At 41.0% G+C, this 22,062-nt stretch overlaps 1 protein-coding gene across 8 annotated transcripts in view; it reads left to right on the top strand.

The window, feature by feature from the left end:
* DGKH (diacylglycerol kinase eta) overlaps positions 1–22,062 on the top strand; it is a 185,588-nt gene that overhangs the window by 145,165 nt on the left and 18,361 nt on the right. For 7 of the 8 annotated variants that reach the window (XM_047755788.1, XM_047755790.1, XM_047755785.1 and 4 more), the window contains 8 exons: positions 3,342–3,467; positions 7,720–7,837; positions 9,378–9,488; positions 9,628–9,724; positions 15,692–15,799; positions 17,472–17,585; positions 17,828–17,962; positions 19,545–19,708. In XM_047755788.1, coding sequence (XP_047611744.1) covers positions 3,342–3,467; positions 7,720–7,837; positions 9,378–9,488; positions 9,628–9,724; positions 15,692–15,799; positions 17,472–17,585; positions 17,828–17,962; positions 19,545–19,708 — 973 coding nt within the window. The remainder of the gene's footprint in view (positions 1–3,341; positions 3,468–7,719; positions 7,838–9,377; positions 9,489–9,627; positions 9,725–15,691; positions 15,800–17,471; positions 17,586–17,827; positions 17,963–19,544; positions 19,709–22,062) is intronic. The other variant, XM_047755789.1, reaches the window with a different exon arrangement.

Below are 22,062 nucleotides of genomic sequence, written 5' to 3'. Positions count from 1 at the left end.
TGGCATTCAAATAATTTAGCAGTCCCTTAAGTTCCACTCATCAGCCTACATGGGTAATGATTCTTATCACTAAATTTAAGCTTTAAAATCATAAGACATCTAGTTACAACCCTATTTCTACTGGAATTCTCTTTGCCAGGAAATTAATCTGTAGTTGCTTGGAGAATATTAACTATTTCTCTACCTTTTAGGTTTTCATTGAAGATGACTTTACACTTTTAATATTGCATATTATATAAGGGGCAAATTATTAATTTACTAGATTAAAACAAAGCAGAAATTAAAATGTGGATGAAGATGAAAGGGTGATATGGAAATAATTACACAGTACTAATGAGAAGTCAATACTATTATATCACAACTGTTTGCAGTCTTTTTTTTTTTTGCTTTTTTGCTTTTACTTTCATTACATATAAACTTTGGTAGATTACTTAAATTCTCTGTGGTTTTCTCATTTGTGAAATGGGGGTGATAAGGTACTTCCTTGTTGTGAAGTTTGAATAAGTTACTATGCCTAAAGTGCCTGGAATGGCCTCTGGTTCCTTGTGCCGAAAAGGAATGTTTGCATCACTGTCACTGTATTACTGCTACTGTTTCCATGGTTGTCGCCTACTAATTACACTCACCTTGAAGGAGTAGCCGTTAATTGTATTTAAAACTCTTAGAAACTTTGAAATCAGACCTCATAGACCTCATGTCTATAATCACACCTCACAGACCTCCATGTCTGGCATACAAACCCACGTGTGCATATTCTGCAGTCTTAGCCGTTCGAGACCTCGTATGTACCTGTTCCATCACACAACCCGATTCCTTCAATCTTTTAGACCTTCAGGGTCCCCTTTGCAGCGTATCATCCCGTGCAGGCATATTTGATAACCCTCTTGACCTATGGTCATGGTGCCTTCAGACCACTCAGCTGCACTGCCTCCCACTCTGGTGGTCTGCTCGAATTGCTGGAAAGTTTTTCTTCTATTAATATATTGAGCTTTCTATTATGCGCCTTACATTTCTACCCATAATTACAGTTACCGTGAAGAAAATTGTGTGTGTGATAGATACTATTAACAGGAACCCCTACTGGCGTTTGTGTCGTGCTTTATGGTTAGTTTGAAAGCAGTTTTACACACATCGTTGCATGGTACTGAGCATGACTCTGCCAAGTGACAGCCCTTAAAAGGATACTGGAAACAGCTTTCATGGCATCCTTTCTTCATCCCGCACCTTGTATCTTCTTTTCCAGATTCTCTCTCCTAAATTGTTTTACCCGTCTTAAACTTGATGATTTTAAACATTCTGTTTTTCTGGTTGTACCCATGTGGTCCGTATGATGCCCCGTTAAAATATCATGCCTCATTTGGGGCAAAATTCTCCAGATATTTCTGTCATGTCACTCATATACTCCTCATTCTGCTTATAATGAATGGCTCTTTTTGGAGGGCTGCTTTTTCAGCACTCATTGGTTAATGGTTTTCCAACCAGCTACCCTCCCACCTAACTAAGACCCTCATGAATTTGACACCTCCACTGTAGTCTGCAAAGGAAACTAAAAAAATACAGAAACAGAGATGTAGGTACTGATGTTGAGTAGACATAGATTATCCAAGTCTTTAATGGTGCAGTGTTTGATCTTATGTTTTGGCTAGTAATCCAATTTAGTAGGAATCTGTATCAGTAGAAGTGTTTGTTTTTTTTTTTTTTGGAAGCACATTCATTGTATGATTGAATTTTGTAATAATTTGTGTGTCTGAGATGTGCAAGATACCGTACATAAATAGGATCAATGAGATGTTATGTTTAAGAAGAACCATGAAACATTAATTTGGTTACCTGCAAAGGCACATCAGTCTCAGTCACTAGGATGCTCTCTGGTTTTTATCAGAGATGAATATCAAAAGGTTGTTTTTATTAGAAATTAGCTCCAGGGCTCCCATCTGTCCAAAAAAAGAGCAGCTGTTCTGCTACTTTTCTTTAGTGCAACTGGACTGTTTTTGAACAGAAAGATGAGCGTGTGAGATTAACATAGTTAGTTTGTAATTAGTCTTAGGCAGAGTAAAGATAAGTGAGTTTTAGAGTATTTTTAAATTGAGTTTGAGGATTACTGTTTTCTTAAACACCTGCCAGTTGCTCCTAAATTAAAGATACTATTTGCTCTCCATTAAATTGCCCCAGTTTAGACAGAATTAAATCGCTTATTGTTTACTTTGAGAGTAATTCTGTTTTAGATTTTTTTTTTTTTTTGGTCCTTCTAGGGCCGCACCCTCAACATATGGAGGCTCCCAGGCTAGGGGCCCAGTCGGAGCTGTAGCCACTGGCCTACACCACAGCCACAGCAACTCCAGATCTGAGCCGTGTCTGCGACCTACGCAGCTCACAGCAACGCCAGATCCTTAACCCACTGAGCAAGGCCAGGGATCAGACCCGCAACCTCATGTTTCCTAGTCGGATTCGTTTCTGCTGTACCACGACAGGAACTCCTGGAATGGTTTTATAAATGTAGTGATCTTTTATGAAAGAATGATAGAAGTGTTTTGGACAAATCATTGTCTTAAGTAAATAATTAATTGAGAAATACGGGAAAAGTATATTGGCTTCATTTGAAAAAATTACATTTTTCCTTCCATGTATAGAAGAAAACAGTAACTCATGTTTCACTGTTAGTTCTGGGAATTATGTTAACTTTGATCATTTACCCAACATTTTTTATTGCATTAATAGTATACATTAAAAATATATATGTTCCATTTGCAAAAATTGTCAGATTTCAAAATTTTCATTTTCTTTAAATATAGATTGCTCATATTACAAGTACCACTGACCTTTAATTAAGGTAGTGTCTATTTTCTGTTGATCACCATCTGTTTGAAATGAGAGATCAAGACATCTGCCTGTGGGAGTTCCCGTTGTGGCTCAGCGGTTAATGAATCTGACTGGCACCCATGAGGACACAGGTTCAATCCCTTCCCTTGCTCAGTGGGTTAAGGATCCAACATCACCATGAGCTGTGGTGTAGGTCATAGGCGCAGCTCGGATCTGGTGTTGCTGTGTCTGTGGTGTAGGCCAACAGCTACAGTTCCGATTCTACCCCTAGCCTGGGAACCTCTACGCACCATGGGTACAGCCCTAAAAAGAAAAAAAAAAAAAAAAAAGCCATCTACCTGTGGCAGATTCCTTCCATATAGTAAATTCCAAGAAAATGGTAAAAGAATAGGTAAACACAACATAATATTTTCAGTTCTACTAATTAAATATGTATGAAATTATATCATGAGTATATAGGGACCATCCTAATTTTATAACCTTAGCAATACTTCTTTTTAATCTGGACTTTTTGCCAACAGTTAAAACTGCACCTCGGTCTCCAGATGGCCGGGCAAGTCGTCCCCAAACCGACTCTGGCCCTGGTCCAGCTGTGGCAGCCAGCAAAGAAAACCTCCCTGTGCTCAATACCAGAATAATCTGCCCAGGTAGTACACGTTTTGAAGCATGGTGTCTATTTACGTGTGTCTGCGAACGTGTATACGTACTCATTTTCATGAACTGTAGAAACGTGTTCTTAAAGATAAATGTTCCTTTAAGAGAATGTTCTTGGTACTCTTATCCGTCAGAGTCCAGATCCTTAGACTTTGATGTGTATAAGAATTGCGTAGAGAGTATTAAAACACATGTTCCTGGACGCTGCCCTGAGAAATTTTGATCAAGTAGTTCTCGAGTGGAGCCCAGGAGTCTGCATTTAAGTGCTCAAGGTAAACTTGATCTTATATTTTATTTATATGATAGTGTCTCCGCAGCCTTCCTCCCAGTTTTAAGCCACAGTCTCTGTAGTTATTTTTAGACTCGTAATGTTGCTTCATTGTGGAGCCTCTGAGGCATCTATCCCAGCCCCGATAAGAGCTTGGGATTAGGACAGTGTTAGTGGAAACCAAAGGACTTGTGTGGAAGGGGAGGAAGGTAAATATAGATGTCTCAGAGGACTCCCTAAGTGCCACTTTCTGACTTAGTGAAAACGTTCCAGATTCATTCCAGAGTAGATGAGAACCGAAATTACACCCTGAAAATCAGTTTCATCTGCAAATTATTTTAAAAAGTGAATCACAATTCAGTAATCATAGCTGGAGACTTTTATCCCACCTTCACAGTGGATAGAACAACTAGACAGAGATGAGCAAGGATATAGAAGACTTACAAACACATAAAACAAGTATACCTAACATGTCTACCAAACACTCCCCCTAACAGTAGCAGAATACACATTCTTCCTCAGTGCACGTGGAACATTGTCTAGGATTGACTGTATCTTAGGCCATAAAATAGTTGTCAGTAGAATAGTCTTTTCCATCGGTGGTGGTGGGACAGCTAGACATTCCTGTGCAAAAAAAATATGATGGACCTCTACCTCACACCATATATAAAATGACTCATTGTGGATAAAAGTTTTAAAGGTAAGAGCTAAAAATATAAAACTATAAAAAGGCAACTAGATCTAAAGGTTCATAACCTTGGATGAGGCAGTGGTTACCTAGACATGACTCCAAAAGCGCAAATGAAAGAAAAAAAGATAAACTAGACTTCATAAAATTAAAGGTTTTTTGTGATGCAAAGGGCCCTGTCAGGAAAGTGAGATGGCAGTGCCCAGAAGGGGAGAAAAGAGTTACAAGTAATATATATGATAAGGGACTAGTAGCCAGGGTATATAAATAGATCTTAAAATTCAATAATAAAAAGATGAATATCCTAATTTAAAAAGAGGCAAAAGAACTGAGTAGATGTTTTTCCAAAAAGATATAAAAATGGCATAGGCTCGTGAAAAGATGATCACCATCGCTACTCATCAAGAAAATGCAAATCAAAACCATAATAAGATACTACTTTACCCTATCAGAATGGCTATCAAAAAAGACAGCTAGGAGTTCCCATTGTAGCTCAGCAGGTTAAGGACCTGACCTTGTCTTTGTGAAGATGTAGGTTCAATCCCTGGCCTCACTCAGTGGGTAAGGATCTGGTGTTGCCATGGCTGTGGCATAGGCTGCAGTTGCAGCCCTATTTTGACCCCTGGCCCAGAAACTTCCATATGCTGCAGATGCAGCTGTAAAAAAGAAAAAAAAAAGGACAGACAGATAAAAACAAACATTGGTAAGGACGTGGAGAAATTGGAACTTTCATACACTACTAGTTAGAATGTGAAGTGGTGCAGCCATTTTGAAAAAGTTTGGCAATTCCCCAAAGGCTTAAATACAGAGTTAACGTATAACCCAGAAATTCCACTACCACGTGTATAGCCATGAGAACTGAAAATATATGTCTACACAAAAACTAGTACATGCTTGTTTATAGCAACATTGTTTATAGTAGCCAAAAGTGGAAACAATCCAAATATTCATCAATTGGTGAATTGAGAAACAAAACATGATATATATCCATACAATGGAGTATTACTCAGCCATGAAAAGGGATGGATCATTGATATACTCTATAACATGATTACTTTTGAAAACATGATGCCAAGCAAAAGAAGCTGAACACAAAATGGCACATCTATGATTCCATTTACATGAACTATCCAGAATAGTCAAATCTATAAAGAAAGGAAGTAGTTTAGTGGTTTCTAGGATCTGGGAGCAGGGGAAATGAGGAGAATTGGAAAATGACTGATAATGGGTAGGGGTTGTCTTTGGGGGATAATAAAATGTCCTCAATTAGATAGTAGTGTTCATTGCACAACTTTGTATATATACTACAACAATGGAATTATATAGGTTTTTTTTTATTGTAAACAACACACTGAATATTTTCTTTTCTTAATAGTTCATCTGAGAATTCTCTGAAGGGAGAAGTCTATACTTGTTGTGACACTTCCATGACAAGCCCCTTGAGATGAGCCTAAGACTTTTAAAGAGCATGCTAAACCAATCTTGAGGGAAGTGTGATGGGGTCTTAGAGAGCCCTTACTTTCCAAAAGCCACCTCACCTTCGGGTTTTCAGGGATTTTTTTTTTACAAGCTCAGTCTGACCCTTTATGAAATTGAGTTTATTTTTGCAAGAGGTGAGTGGATTTAAAGTCTGATCTCATGAGCTTTATCTAGGTTCTAATATTTATGTGATTCTAGGTCTTATTTCTATAATCCGATCCAAAGTAAAAATAGATGAACCAAAAAGAAAAAAAATAACAAATAAATAAATAAATAAAGAGCATGCTACAAACACAAGAAATAGGTTCCAATCTGTTTTCTAAGACTAATAGGATCTGAAAATTATCAGGTCTTTAGTTTCCATGAACAAAGGTGTGCCATTTGGGAATAAAATTTTTTGTCTTTTTTTAAAATAAATTTATAGTTGACTTAGAAAGTTGTTAGTTTCAGGTATATGACAAAGTGAATCAAGTATACATATGAATTATATACTTTAAAAGGGTGAATTTTATGGTATGTAAATTATATCTTAATGAAAATATTAAAAATAAATGAAATATTTAATATTTTAATACAGTAATATTTATAATAACATATTAAAATAAATTACTAAATCCAGAACATGTTTGGTTCTGGAAAGGCTTCCATGTGTACAGAAGACCGGTCTTCCAACTTGGAATCCTGGGAGGAACCTTTCTGGGCTAAAACTGTAAACATGGCTAATTTTAAAACATTTTAGAACAGAGTATACTTTGCTGTGGGGCAGCTGGAATTTGACCCTTCATCTCTTCCAACTGTTCTTGTCTCTCCCCAGAATGGTTGTTTTGTTCATTTCTCTATGTATTAGCCTTAAGGGAAACTGGCTTAACAAAGTATAAGCAGCATGTTACACTTTGCATGTTCAAAACGCTGAAATTAAACAGCAGAATAAAAATCATGTTGATTATTTGGTAATCAGCTAAACTCTGTAGCTAAAAGAATAAAAGTCTTCCAAAAGGAACACACTGTTGAGGGAAGGAACGTTTGCTCAAGAAAGGCCTTTTTTCCTAATTTCCTCGTGTTTCTCAATTGCATGACGTTTTCGTCTTCACTCGTCTTTCCTTTCTGTTTTGTTCCCTTGGGTCCCTACTTCTTTATCTTCTTTCCAGATTTTAGTGCTCCCAGCCTTACTGTTCAGTTGGGTAAATTCACTAGCTTTGAGTACTGTAATTAGTTATTGGAGAGCTAACTGCTTGTTGAAATAACTTTGATGTTTTGCATATTTAGAGGTAAGATAAATGCGTCATTTTTTTTATATTCAATACTCTGTTGTTCTAAGACTCATAAATAGCCATGTTTATTATTTTCCTACTTATTCTTGAAATCAACACTGAATTTTCACTTTAGGATTCAACATTTTTACTTGAGTATTATAATCTATGCTCTGAGAGTACGGAAGTGATAAACCCCGTGTCATTCTGGCTAATTCAGCCTTTACTGTAAATTCTTTATGGACTTACGACCTTATTTGCTCACTTGTTGAAGTTACAGAATCATTGATGGTAAATGAGAAACTCACAGAGAGACTCCTGTTTGTGCACTTTTTATTGTGGTCCTCGGCTTCTTTTTTATGACAACTAGGGCTCCCAAGGAGCATCAGACATCTTGTATTTACCGTCATAGTTCTTAGTTTTCATTCAAGAGAACAGACACTGGAAACCATGCTTTGGGGTCAGATGTTTGAGATTAGATCTGAAAACAATGGACTGGCTCTTTCTGTTTTTCTCCTAACATATAATCCTCTTTTTTTTTTTTTTTTTTTTCTGCCCAGGTTTAAGAGCAGGACTAGCTGCCTCCATTGCTGGGAGTTCTATTATCAACAAAATGTTACTAGCAAATATCGATCCTTTTGGTGCAACGCCATTTATTGACCCAGATCCAGATTCCGTGTAAGAAAATGCTCTTGTAAATATTTTCTGGGGGCTTTTCTTGTTTCTGTTTTCTATGAACGGTGACATTGTAAATGCATTACATTGAGCACAGTTCCACGTACAAAAAGGAGAGTCAGAAAATTTCAAAAGTTGATCAGGACGCGTACTTTGACCCATTTGAAATACGTTGGTTTTCATCATTTGTTCCTATGGTAGGTTTCCTGCCAGCCTGTGGTCTCAGACAACAGCCCTGGGGTGAAGGGAGTCCCAGCTCTATCCTCTTTTCCCTGGAATATTTTATTCATTCGGTGCCTGCATTCCCATATTTTTGCTATCCCTGCCTCCTCATTTTTTCCCCCCATCTTGCCAATTCTGTCATCAAGTTCAACATTCAGCTTCTAGGTTTAATTAGTTCAGGAAGCTTCTGACCCACATTGATCCCTTCCCTTCTTAAAACTCCTTAACACAATTTGGCATTTCAACATGGACTTCCTTTTTCTCCCATATTTAAATTTGTCTTTGTCGTATTTCATGTCTCTAGTAACACTCTTGAAAGACGGTCCCACATTTTAAACTTTTTCGAGCTTTCCAAAGCACCTAGAAGAAAGGACTTGAACTAGTTGTTCTCTGCTCAATAAATAGGCAGTAAGTGTACAGGTGGAGGAGACTTTCTACTGAAAAAAAAAAAAGAGGAGGAGTTCCCGCCCTGGCGCAGTGGGTTAAGAATGCAACTGCAGGAGTTCCCATCGTGGTGCCGTGGAAACCAATCCGACTAGAAATCATGAGGTTGCCGGTGCAATCCCTGGCCTTGCTCAGGGGGTTAAAGATCTGGCATTGCTCAGACACCACTCAGATCTGACATTGCTGTGGCTCTGGCATAGACTGGCAGCTGTAGCTCTGATTGGACCCCTAACCTGGCAACCTCCATGTGCCGTGGTTCTATCCCCGGCCTGGTGCAATGGGTTAAAGGATCTGTCGTTGCTACAGTTGTGGTGTGGGTTGCAGCTATGGCTTGGATTCAGTTCCTACCTCAGGAACTTCCCTATGCCGTGGGTTCAGCCATAAAATAAAGAAAATAAACAAACAAACAAAAAAGAGGAGTTTGGGAGCTCCCTGGTGGCCTAGCGGTTAAGGACCTGGCATTGTCACTGCTGTGGCGCAGGTTCAATCCCTGACCCAGGAACGCCCACATGCTGCCAGACAAAAAGAAAAAGAAGAAGAAGAGTATCTGACTGCAAGTCCGTCCCATTTGTGTGTAGAGAGGGGCTTATGCAGGAAATAAAGGAACTAAGATTTCATTGCAGTTAATGGAAAAGCATTACCATGACTCTGTCTCCACTACCCTGTCCACCCATCCCTCTATGTCACGTGTACCAAAAATTACAGACACGTACTGGTGTCGTGCACATGACATAGGAATAGGAAATGATTCCTGCTAAGCTTTCCTCTCTTCTGTAAGAAATGGAAGCTTAAATGGTTTTAAGTGATTTTTTGTGTGTAAATTGTAATTGCTGTTATGACCCTGAAATTGACTGTCATGTGGTTTTTCTTATTACAGAGATGGATATTCAGAAAAATGTGTCATGAACAATTACTTTGGGATTGGTTTGGATGCCAAAATTTCTTTAGAATTTAATAATAAGAGAGAGGAGCACCCTGAAAAATGCAGGTAATTTTGGTATGATAATAATGTTATTATATGAAGGCACTTTTACTTTAATTTCATTTAGTACCTCTTTTGCTCTCTCTGCCTTTAAAGAGTGAATACATAATAGTTCCTGAAATACTCTGCCAATCTTTATTTTCAGGAGCCGAACTAAAAACTTGATGTGGTATGGAGTCCTGGGAACCAGAGAGTTATTACAGAGATCATACAAGAATTTGGAACAGAGGGTTCAACTTGAGGTAGGTTCCTCTTGAAATAGAGACATTTTAGATTATCTTACTTACCCAAAAAAGAGATTTCTTTGTGAAGCTGATTTGGCCTCACTTTCTCTTAAATAGTGTTTAAACACTCAATGGGGAGTTCCCTTCGTAGCTGATCGGTTAATGAACCCAACTAGGATCCATGAGGATGCGGGTTCGATCCCTGACCTCGCTCAGTGGGTTAAGGATCCGGCCTTGCCGTGAGCTGTGGTGTAGCTCACAGACCTGGCTCGGATCCCGAATTGCTCTGGCTGTAGTGTAGGCGGCAAGCTACCGCTCTGATTGGACCCCTAGCCTGGGAACTTCCATATGCCGCAGTGCAGCCCTAAAATAGCAAAAAAGCAAAACAAAAGCAAAAACACTCAAGGGAAAAAAAATAGAGGTGCTTATCACCTTTTACACCAAAGGAGGTATAGACACTGGATACAAGTGACACATTTAATCATCATTGTCATTAGGTCCTGAAATTTGGATGTTCCTATGGAGTCGTGATGCTCTGTGAAAAGGTGGGGCCATGGGAATGCATATATGGGTTAGCATTTGAAACAGATTTTTCCATGTAAGTTTTCCAAATTCTGACCCAATTCTGTAAAGCCTGAAGTTTCACAAATCCCTGAAACTATCACTCATAGTAATGTGAACCTCTTAATTTAAATATTTTTTTGTTTCAATTATTTCTAACAAGAAGCTAGGGAAATGAAAAAAGATGTTTAAGCATTTCAAATTTTAAGTTTTTTGTTTTTGTTTTTGTTTTTTTTTACTAATTTAAATAGGAAATTAAGGCCAGCAAAAGTTGGATTTCCCATCGTGGCTCAGCAAAATGAATCTGACTAGAATCCACGAGGACGCAGGTTGGATCCCTGGCCTTGCTCAGTGGGTTAAGGATCCAGCGTTGCCGTGAGCTGTGGTGTAGGTCGCAGATATGGCTTGGATCCCATATTGCTGTGGCTGTGGTGTAGGCCGGTGGCTACAGCTCTGATTCAACCCCTAGCCTGGGAATCTCAGTATGCCACAGGTGTGCCTCTAAAAAAGCAAAAATAAAATAAAATAAAATAGAAATAAAACTTAAAAAGAAGGGGGCAACAAAAGCTATTTAATCTCTTCTGATTACAAGAAAAACAAGATTGGAGACACGGCCCTGAAAAGTCTACTAATTTCTTAGAATATTATTTGCTTTTCAAATTTGGTCCAGGGCTCTCTGTTTATGCTGATAGGCATGTCTTTCCTATCTTATATCTTTTTATAACCAGATTTTTTTTTTTTTTAGTTTTTTAGGGCCGCACCCATGGCATATGGAGATTCCCAGGCTAGGGGTAAAATCAGAGTTACAGCTGTTGGCCTGCAGTACAGCCACAGCAATGCAGGATCTGAGCGGCAGCTGCAACCTACACCACAGCTCACGGCAACACCGGATCCTTAACCCACTGAGCAAAGCCAGGGATCGAACCTGCAACCTCATGGTTCTGCGTCAGATATCTTTCCGCTGCGCCTCAACGGGTACTCCCATAACCAGCTATTTTTCACTGAGGTATAGACTGCATACAGAAAGATGTAAAATCCTAAGTCGGCAGCTCAATGAATTAAACAGAGCATTATTATTTTAGGTGTTATCTTAATACTGGAGTGTGGACTAGAGCAGTGCCTGGCTCATTCATTGTCAGCTCAATGTCCTAGTGAAGATAAACCTATTCTATCTCTTACTATAGAGCCCAACTACAGGATCAGCAAGTTTAATTTATCACTGCTTATAAAGTTAGATGAACCTGACATAGTGTCCACGAGGATGCGGGTTCAATCCCTGACCTTGCTCCATGCATGAAGGATCTGGTGTTCCTGTAAGCTTTGGCAAAGGGCACAGATGCGGCTTGGATCCGTATCTGCTGTGGCTGTGGCTGTGGTGTGGATTTCAACTGCGGCTCTAAGTCGACCCCTGGCACGGCAACTCGTATGCCGCAGGTGCACCTGTGGGGGGAAAAAAAAAATTGTGGAGACTGACATAAGAAAATGAGATTGATAAATTAACAAAATGTTTTTAGATTGTTATCAAGTAACGTATGTGTTTCTTCATTGCCACGTCAAATGACAAAGATCTACTGGCATATATAAGAAGTCCCACACTTTGGAAATAATGATGAACATAAAAGATAATAGCAATATCTGGAACATCTGTAATCAATACAAACTCTCTGTTTCTATTGGCAATGAAGTCCAAGCATTGCTATTATGTGGTTTGTTGTCTACATTTATAACTGAGGACAGGGCTAAATTTCGAAGGTTGCTGACCATCAGAGAGATGTTTCTACCATTCAAGTTCACATGCCCTTGACTCTATCTATGGACTCCTGGTTTCCGAACTTCAGGTTAAGAACCCTTGACATAGACGTTTATGTTAAATGATTTAAAGGAAAATAAAATTAGTAAAGTGAGATAAATGAAAGCATGTTACTGTACACGTAAAGTAATGGAAAAACAATTTAGAGAATTCTTTGCGATAGTAAAAAATAAACAAACCAAACACCTGCTATTCCTGAGGACTGTGGAAGGTCCATTATTTGAAATTTTATTTCCACGATGCTGGGTTACTTGACTCTTTTTTTTTTTTTTTTCCCTCTTTAGGGCCGTACTTGCGGCATGTGGAAGTTCTCAGGCTAGGGGTCCAATCGGAGCTGCAGCTGCCGGCCTACACCACAGCCACAGCAAGGCCAGATCCAAGCCGCGTCTGCGACCTACACCACAGCTCATGGCAACACTGGATCCTTCACCCGCTGAGTGAGGTCAGGGTTTGAACCAGCATCCTCATGGATACTCGTTGGGTTTATTAGCCCTGAGCCACATTGGGAACTCCTGGATCGTTTGAGATAAAAGTGAAGGAGAGAGACTTAGCATTGGGGAAACTTTTCCCAGAAAGATCCCTTCCACCAAGTGCCAGTCGTTAGCAAAAAAAACCTCTCAACTTACTGCACAGAAAATGTTTCCTTTCCCTGTTGTGTTGTATAGAAGAAAGTGAATCTGAGTTCAAGTCCTACCTGAATCTGTGCAGAACAAAGGCTTTGATCTTGAGTTCTCCTTCCGCAAAATGGATAAATTAATGCTTTTGTGCAGAATCGTAATTCATGGAGCGAATGTATAAGAAATCACCGTTTAAACCAAAAAGAGATATACGAACAGGAGTTCTCTTGTGGCACAGAGAGTTAAGGAGCCAGCATTGTCACTGCAGCAGCTCAGGTCTATCCCTTGGGCGTGGCCATACGAAAAATAAAGAAAATAAATGTAACTGCAATTTTATAGCATTTCATAGCATCATGAACCACAAGTGGAAATGGGGGGAGACAGAGAAGATATAAAACAATGTAATACTACTAAAGTTATTTCGGAATATGAGAGAAACAGTGAGTCAAGTGACCTTAATTTATTGAATCTGGCTGCTCATATTTTCCCTATGAGACTCTGTGAAATGGATATTAAGCTCTTAACTCTGGGTATTTTGCCTAATGCAATTCAGCAAAACATATGGCACTTCTGAGAGTTTTCATCTTTTTCCATACTCTGCCTGCAAATTGTGTAGCTGTTTATAAAATGTTTGAGGACTATTCTGAGTTTTTTGTAAATATTCCTTTTTACGGAGATAGCGCTTTTTCCATTTCCTTTAATTTAGTCATATGACTTAAAACAGCTTTTTCTAAAAGCACACAAAAATATCTGTTCAGTTTATTTGGTTCATAAAAAATTTATTATTCAAACAAATGCTTTATGTTGATTAATTCGAGAAGCACACGTTGAGAGAGTTCCCATCATGGCGCAGCAGAAATGAACCTGACTAGAACCCATGAGGATTCGGATTCGATCCCTTCCCTCTCTCAGTGGGCTAAGGATCCAGCGTTGCTGTGAGCTGTGGTGTAGGTCGCAGACGAGGCTCAGATCCCACATTGCTGTGGCTGTGGTGTAGACCAGCCGGCAGTTACAGCTCCAATTTGACCCCTAGCCTGAGAACTTCCACATGCCGGGAAAAAAAAAATAAGTACATTTTGAGTGCCAGCTGTGTGCCAGGAACAGCTGTAAGTGCCCAGATACACTGTGGCCCTCTGAGTGTGTTTTCCTGTAAAAGAAAAGAAAGGAATTGTAAACACACCTGTGGGGTGGGGGTATATCAAGTGTAATATATAATGTGTTCTTACTCCTTTAAATTGGCTGAAAAGTGGGTTCTCTATTTATTCTCAAAGTTGAAGATAATGTTGCTCGGGCCTTAAAATGCAGTTGTTAAAAAATTGGAGTTCCGTCATGGTGCAGCGGAAACGAATCCCAGTAGGAACCATGAGGTTGCGGGTTCGATCCCTGGCCTCACTCAGTGGGTTGGGGGTCTGGTGTTGCCGTGAGCTGTGGTGTAGGCCCGCAGCTACAGCTCCGATTAGACCCCTAACTTGGGAACCTCTATATGCCGCGAGTGTGGCCCTAAAAAGACCAAAAAAAAAAATTTTTATTTGAGAATTAATGAAAACATAGCGTATATTTTAAATATGACTTCTGCAACCTCCTCTCTTTTCAAATGAAGACTTAAACCTTCTATTTGTTAGGCAATTACTCATGTCATAGTTACTTTTCCAGCTATATGACGTTGTATTTTTTTTTTCATTTAAGTGGTAATTCGTTTTCATTTAAGTGATTAATTAGAAGGCATAGAGTGTGAAGCACTTTTTGACATACCTGTGTTTTCCTTAAAAAACTCAGTTTTGGAGTTCCCTTCATGGCTCAGTGGTTAATGAACCAGACCAGGGTCCATGAGGATGTGGGTTCGAACCCTGCCCTGCTCAGTGGGTTAACGATCCGGCGTTGCCACGAGCTGTGGTGTAGGTCACAGACGTGGCTTCAGATCTGGCATTGCTGTGGCTCTGGCGTAGGCCAACAGCTGCAGCTCCGATTGGACCCCTCGCCTAGGAACCTCCATATGCCACAGATGCAGCCCTAAAAAACAAAAAAAAAGAAAGGAACTTTTAAGACCTACTCTCTTAGTGACCTTCAAATATTCAATGGAATATTATTAACTGTAGTTGCCATGCTGCACTTACATTTCCATGAATTATTTATTTTATGAGTTTGTGCCTTTTTGATGCCTTTCACCCATTTTACCCACCCCTCACCCCTGCCTCTGCAGCCACCAATCTGTTCTCTGTATCTATGAGCTTGGAGTTGTTTGTTGGTTTTTAGGTTTCACATATAAATGAGATCATACTGTGTCTGTCTTTTCCTGTGTAACTTATTTCACTTAGGAAAATGCCCTCAAGCCTTCCATGTTGTCAAAAATAGCAAGATTTCCTTCTTCATGGTTGAATAATATTCCAGTGTGTGTGTATATATGTGTATATATTTTGCCTTTTTTTTTTAGGGCTGCACCATGGCATATGAAAGTTCCTAGACTGGGGTCAAATTGGAGCTGCAGCTGCTGGCTTATGCTACAGCTAAAACAATGCTAGATCTGAGCTGCAGCTGCAACCTATACCACAGCTCACAGCAACACCAGATCCTTAACCCACTGAGCAGGGCCAGGAATCAAACCCACATCCTTATGGATACTAATCGGGTTCATTACTGCTGAGGCACAAGGGGAACTCCTTCAACGTGTGTGTGTGTGTGTGTGTGTGTGTGTGTGTGTGTGTGTGTATCACACTTTTTTATCCATTCACCACCCTTCAGTGGACACTTAGGTTGTTTTGTAAAACAGTTTTTTCAGTTTGGTTTTCTGTAACAACTTCCGCTATAACTCTTTACCCTTTCTTACATGTTTTTAAATTAAAAAACAAAAGGATGAAGGTAATGCCTAGGACTCTCTTACCAAAGAACAAACATTACCGACGCACTCTCATCCGTTCTCCTTTGTCTTTGGAATTCTAGCATCTTCCAAACTTGTGGTTTTGCTCTGTGTGTCTGACCTCTAAGCTTTTGGTCTTACAGTGTGACGGGCAATACATTCCTCTTCCCAGTCTTCAAGGAATAGCGGTGCTGAACATTCCCAGCTATGCCGGAGGCACTAACTTCTGGGGTGGAACGAAGGAAGACGATGTAAGTATTTCCCTGCTCTTTCTAGAAGCTGCCCACAGTCCTCGGCTCGTGGCCGGAGGAACGTCTTCTTCTTCTTTTTTTTTTTTTTTTTGTCTTTTTGCCATTTCTTGGGCCGCTCCCGCGGCATATGGAGGTTCCCGGGCTAGGGGTCTAATCGGAGCTGTAGCCACCGGCCTACACCAGAGCCACAGCAACTCGGGATCCGAGCCGCGTCTGCAACCTACACCACAGCTCACGGCAACGCCGGATCGTTAACCCACTGAGCAAGGGCAAGGACCGAACCCGCAACCTCATGGTTCCTAGTCGGATTCGTTAACCACTGCGCCACGACGGGAACTCCAGGAACGTCTTCTAAGCCAACAAAGGCAGTTGAGTCCTTGTCACCTTGCATTGCCCTGATTTCTTCTGTCGTCTCCCTCTTCCACTTTTAAGGACATGTGTGATGACACTGGGCCCACCCCATCACCAATCATAGTCTCCCCATCTCAAGGTCCCTAATTTAATCACACCTGTAGTCTCTTTTGCCACTTAAGGTGGCAGATGCACCGGTTCCAGGGACTAGGATGTGGACGTTTTCAGGGGCGGGTGGTAGATATTATTCTGCTGACCAAAATACCTTTCTGAACCTTCAGTTTTCTAAATTTATATTATTATTTTTTTCAATATGTCGCACATGGGTTTGATCCCTGGCCTCAGTCAGTGGGTTAAAGATCCAGCATTGCCGTGAGCTGTGGTGTCGGTCACAGATGAAGCTCAGATCCTGCATGGTTGTGGCTGTGGTGTAGGCCGGCAGCTGTAGCTGCGTTTCGACCCCTAGCCTGGGAACGGGTGCGGGCCTCAAAAATAAGTAAATAACATAAGAAATGCAGTTGTCAAAAAAGATCAATAAAAGAGAAAGCATAATTTTTAAAGTATGTATAAAAATACAAATGAGAAGTTTATCATCAGCTTTGAAGAGTCACATACATTGAATGATAGGCCATTTGACTTGAGGCTTATGATGTAAGGGTTCCCACTGACCCTTTTCTCAGGGTCTTAAATGAGCAGGCGGGGATTAAAGTATACAGGTAAATTGGGAAATATGTATTATTTTCACAATACGAATAGGCTCCAATCCTATTGGAGTATAAAAATTTAAATTAGCAACCAATTATTTATCAGCTCATCACCACTCAAATATTTGAAGGTGGAGAAATCAGTGAGATTAAGGGAAGTTCAGTTAACATTCCTTGAACACCTGCTAGGTAGGCAGACAGTGTTCTGAAAGTTTCAGGTTCATAACTTATTACCCACAATTTTTTTTTTTTTGTCTTTTCTAGGACTGCACCTCTGGCATATAGAGGTTCCCAGGCCAGGGGTCTAATCAGAGCTGTAGCCGCCAGCCTATACCAGAGCCACAGCAACACGGGATCCGAGCCTCGTCTGCAACCTACACCATAGCTCACGGCAACACCGGATTCTTAACCCACAGAGCAAGGCCAGGGATCGAACCCGCAACCTCGTGGTTCCTAGTCGGATTCGTTTCCGCTGTGCCACGGCAGAAACTCCATTCTGCTTACTATTTTCATGTTTTCAAAAATATGTAAGTTGCAGAGTTTACATTGCTTGAAGTGCCACTCCATTTAAGCCTTAACGGTATCAGTGGACGTGTGATGTCGTTTTTTTCTTTCAGATATTTGCTGCACCGTCATTTGATGACAAGATCCTGGAAGTTGTTGCAATATTTGATAGCATGCAAATGGCAGTTTCAAGGGTCATTAAACTGCAGCACCACCGAATAGCTCAGGTTTGTTTCTCTAATCAAGTTGACTTCACTTGGGCCACTGAGAAATCGATTCCAAATGACTCCTCCACTGTATATTTGTCTAAAAATAATGGACTTTCTTGTCATGTCCGTTGTTACCGTGTTAGCATATGTGGGAAAGCATATAACATTCCATTCCACAGAATGTGTCAAAATCAGTTTGGATGCAAGATTGTCAGTTCCTCAAGATGATTTATACTCTAAAATAACTTGTCTTCTTTCAGTGCCGTACTGTAAAAATCACTATATTTGGTGATGAGGGAGTTCCAGTGCAGGTGGATGGAGAAGCGTGGGTTCAGCCTCCAGGGATTATCAAAATTGTGCACAAAAACAGAGCCCAGATGCTCACAAGGGACCGGGTACGTAACCCAAAAAAGTCCTTCTAGAGTTTTATCAAGCCTTTAAAAAGATAATCAAAGGGTTATTATGAACAATAGAAACCAAAGGAAAAGATTTAAATTGCTTTCAAGTCTGACATTTACATCACTGTGGTTTTAACTATGAGCAAATATTTCTGTAGTCCTCAAAATAATTAGTTTTGGGAGTTCCCATCGTGGCGAAGCAGAAATGAATCTGACTAGTATCCATGAGGATGCGGGTTCGATCCCTGGCCTTGCTCAGTACATTGGGGATCTGGCATTGCCGTGAGCTGTGGTGTGGGTCGCAGACCTGGCTTGGATCTGGCGTTGCTGTGGCTTGGGTGTAAGCCAGCAGTGGTAGCTCCAGTTTCAACCCCTGGCCTGGGAACTTCCATATGCTGAGGGTGCAGCCCTAAAAAGCCAAAGGTTTAGTGAAAAATTGCACAGAACTTGCAAGGTACGTCTTCCCACGTACCTCCTCACCTCCCTTGACAAACTCATGAATTCCTGTCTTTCTCCACTGTGTTCTCCTTAACATCTCGCTTGAGTGTCATACATTTCTGACAGCTGATGATCTGTTGTTATTAACCTAAAGTCGTGCTTACATTTCTCTTTGTGTTCTACATTCTGTGACTTTAGACAAATATATAATCACTTGTCTCTACCATCACAGTTTCATGGCAAATGGTTTCACTGCCCTAAAAATTCCTGTCTTCCACCTACTCTTCCGCCTCCCCCCCATCCCAATTCCTGGCAACCCCATCTTTTAATTTTTTTTATTTTTTTAAGGTTTTTTTGAAATTTCAAAGGAATTTATTATTTTTAATTTATTTTTTTATTAGAGCATAGTTGATTTACAATGTTAATTGCTGCTGTACAGCATAGTGACCCAGTCATGCATATATATAATTCCCTTTCTTATATTATCTTCCATCACAGTCTATCCCCAGAGACTGGATATAGTTCCCTGTGCTGTACAGTAGGACCTCATTACTTATCCATTCTAAATATGGTAATCTGAAAATTATGGAACACTTCACAAATTTGCTTTTTTTCTTTTTATGGCTGCCCCCACGGCATAGGGAAGTTCCCAGGCCAGGGATCAAATCCCAGCCACAGCTGTGGCAATGCTGGACACTTAGTGCACTGTGCTGGGCTGGGGATCGAACCATGCTGATGCAGAGACGCCAGATTCTGAACCTGCTGTGCCACAGCAGGAACCGTCCCCAACTTTTTATTATCTTTATAGTCTTGCCTTTTCCAAAATGTATATTCTTAGTTAAGGTCACACCCATGACAAGTAAGACTTATTATACATATAATAGTAAATAATGAAACATAAATCAAAGCCATCCTTTTTGTAAATTTCTCAGTGGTATCAACATTGTCATCAACTACGTTACTAATATGCTGGAAAGGCTGAAAATATGTTTTTTGAACTTGTCATTTACTTAATGAGGTGTTAGATTTAGGAAAAAAGCAATAGTAGCTTCAAAGTCATTCATGTACTGTCTAAATATGCATATGCTTTGGGCCTTGGAGCTCTAAAATAGCAATTCATTGTGATACTGATTTTCAACAGGCTTTCGAAAGCACTTTGAAATCTTGGGAAGATAAGCAGAAGGGTGATTCCGGTAAACCCGTGCTTCGAACCCATTTGTACATCCAGCAGGCGGCTGACCTGGCGACGGAAGAGGTGTCTCAGATGCAGCTGTGCTCTCAGGCTGCAGAGGAGCTCATTACCAGGTACCAGGTCCTGTGGGCCTCCAGACTGGAAGAACACTGGTTTTGGCCACCTTTCCTTTTTTTTTTTTGTCTTTTTATGGCCATACCTGCAGCATAAGGAGGTCACCAGGCTAGGGGTCTAATCAGAGCTACAGCTGCCAGCGTACGCCACAGCCACAGCAACACCAGATCTGAGCCGTGTCTGTGACCGACACCACAGCTCACGGCAACACCAGATCCTTAACCCTCTGAGTGAGGCCGGGGATCGAACCCACAACCACATGGTTCCTAGTTGGATTCGTTTCCGCTGCGCCACAGACAGGAACTCCCACCTTTGCTTTTTCGTAGTTTTAGTACATGGTTGCAGTTGTTTGAGGGTCTAGAAGAGATGCCTTTACTCTCATTTGCTGCCTTGCTTATTGCTGTTCATCACATCTCCCCCAACACTCACGCACGTGCACACTCACGCATGCATGCACACATGCATGCACACGCAACTGTGTTCTCCACAGGATAGACCTGGGACTTCCTGAAACACAGTGGAGAGCCCTCCTAACTTGTCAACATTATATGTATATATATTATGTATACACTATATATTATATATGGGTTGTATATATTATATACCACATATATTTTATATATAACCTCTTATATGTAACCCTTCCATTATTATTTCTCCACGTTATACAGAATCTTCATGCTATACTACTCACTTGTACAGGGCCTTATAATTGTGAAAGGAATTACAAACATTCACTGCTCCCAAGGAGAGTCAAGGGATGGGGTTGGGTAGAAAGAGTCCAAAAATCAGTTTCCGGAAGACGCATCCCAGAGATTACAAGACCACAGAAATCAATCTTAGCAGATAGAAAGGGAGAGAGAAAACAAACAAGTTCTATGAATGTAAAACAGGTAAAAATCCCGATGAGGAGTTCCCGTCGTGGCGCAGTGGTTAACGAATCCAACTAGGAACCATGAGGTTGCGGGTTCGGTCCCTGCCCTTGCTCAGTGGGTTAACGATCCGGCGTTGCCGTGAGCTGTGGTGTAGGTTGCAGACGCGGCTCGGATCCCGCGTTGCTGTGGCTCTGGCGTAGGCCAGCGGCTACAGCTCCGATTTGACCCCTAGCCTGGGAACCTCCATATGCCTCGGGAGCGGCCCAAGAAATGGCAGCAACAACAATAACAACAACCACAACAATAACAAAAAAAAAAAAATCCCGATGACCAGCAGTGAACTTCAGAAGGGAGGAGGGACCAGGGGCAAGTTTCTCGTCTCCTCTTCACGCACATCCTCTCTACCAAAAGGGGATGCGAGAGCCGCCTGACCAGGTCAAGTGCAGGTTAAGTGAGATCCACCCTGTGAAGTGCATCATGTCTGGTGTAGTGAGTGTTCTGCGCGTGGTTGCTGTTGCGTTCCTGCCACACCTTCATCTGGTCACTAATCAAAATGTTGAAATAGACGGAATTCCCGGGTGGCCTAGAGGTTAAGGACTCTGTGTCGTTGCTACTGTGGCACAGGTTCGATCCCTGACTGCGGGCGTGGCCAAAGAAAGAAAAGGTTGAAACAGAATAGGAGGAAAACAAAGCTCAGTGGTGCAAGGGGCTGATGTCCTCCCTGTTCCCTCCCCGCGCTCTTCATCTGCTCTCCCTCAGTGGTTAATGAACCCAACTAGGACCCATGAAGCTTCAGGTTTGATCCCTGGCCTCACTCAGTGGGTTAAGGATCTGGTGTTGCTGTGAGCTGTGGTGTAGGTCACAGACGCAGCTCAGATCTCGCACTGCTGTGGCTGTGGTGTAAGCTGGCAGCTGCAGCTCCAATGAGACCCCTAGCCTGGGAACCTCCATGTGGCATGGGTGCAACCCTAAAAATAGCGAAATAAATAAATAAATAAATTCTAACAAATAAAAAAAGAAGAAGAAGAAAAAGTGAAGGTTGGCCAGACTTCCTCTTGGTCAACCTAGTTTGACTCCTCATCTTTTTTAAAAAAATTAATTTCGCGAATGATGAAAATCAGGCGCATTTGTCAGTTTTCAGAGTGTATTTATTCAATATTCAGCAAATGATTTTGAGCCTCTTCTGTGTGCCAGCCCCCATATTAGGCACTTGGGATTTGCGAAGATGACTTCTTTGCTGTCTTGCTTCTTAATTTGCTGGCAGAGTAGTGGGAGGGAGAAATGTGACTCACATCTTATCACAGGTCACACAGTGGGTGCTCTGGATGCATAGAGGAGGCCAGAGGCAGGGAGGGAGGGCTGCCTGGAGGAAGTGACTTCTCTGCCTAGTCTTGAAAATAGAATAAGAGAAGGAGCAATCTGAGTATGGGAGCCAGCCTGTGTAAAAGCCCAGAGTAGTGTGAGTGCGGGGTACTTTC

Source organism: Phacochoerus africanus, chromosome 13 (assembly GCF_016906955.1).
Source record: "Phacochoerus africanus isolate WHEZ1 chromosome 13, ROS_Pafr_v1, whole genome shotgun sequence".
NCBI classification, from domain to species: Eukaryota; Metazoa; Chordata; class Mammalia; order Artiodactyla; family Suidae; genus Phacochoerus; species Phacochoerus africanus.
This window is presented reverse-complemented; position numbering and strand designations above follow the sequence as displayed.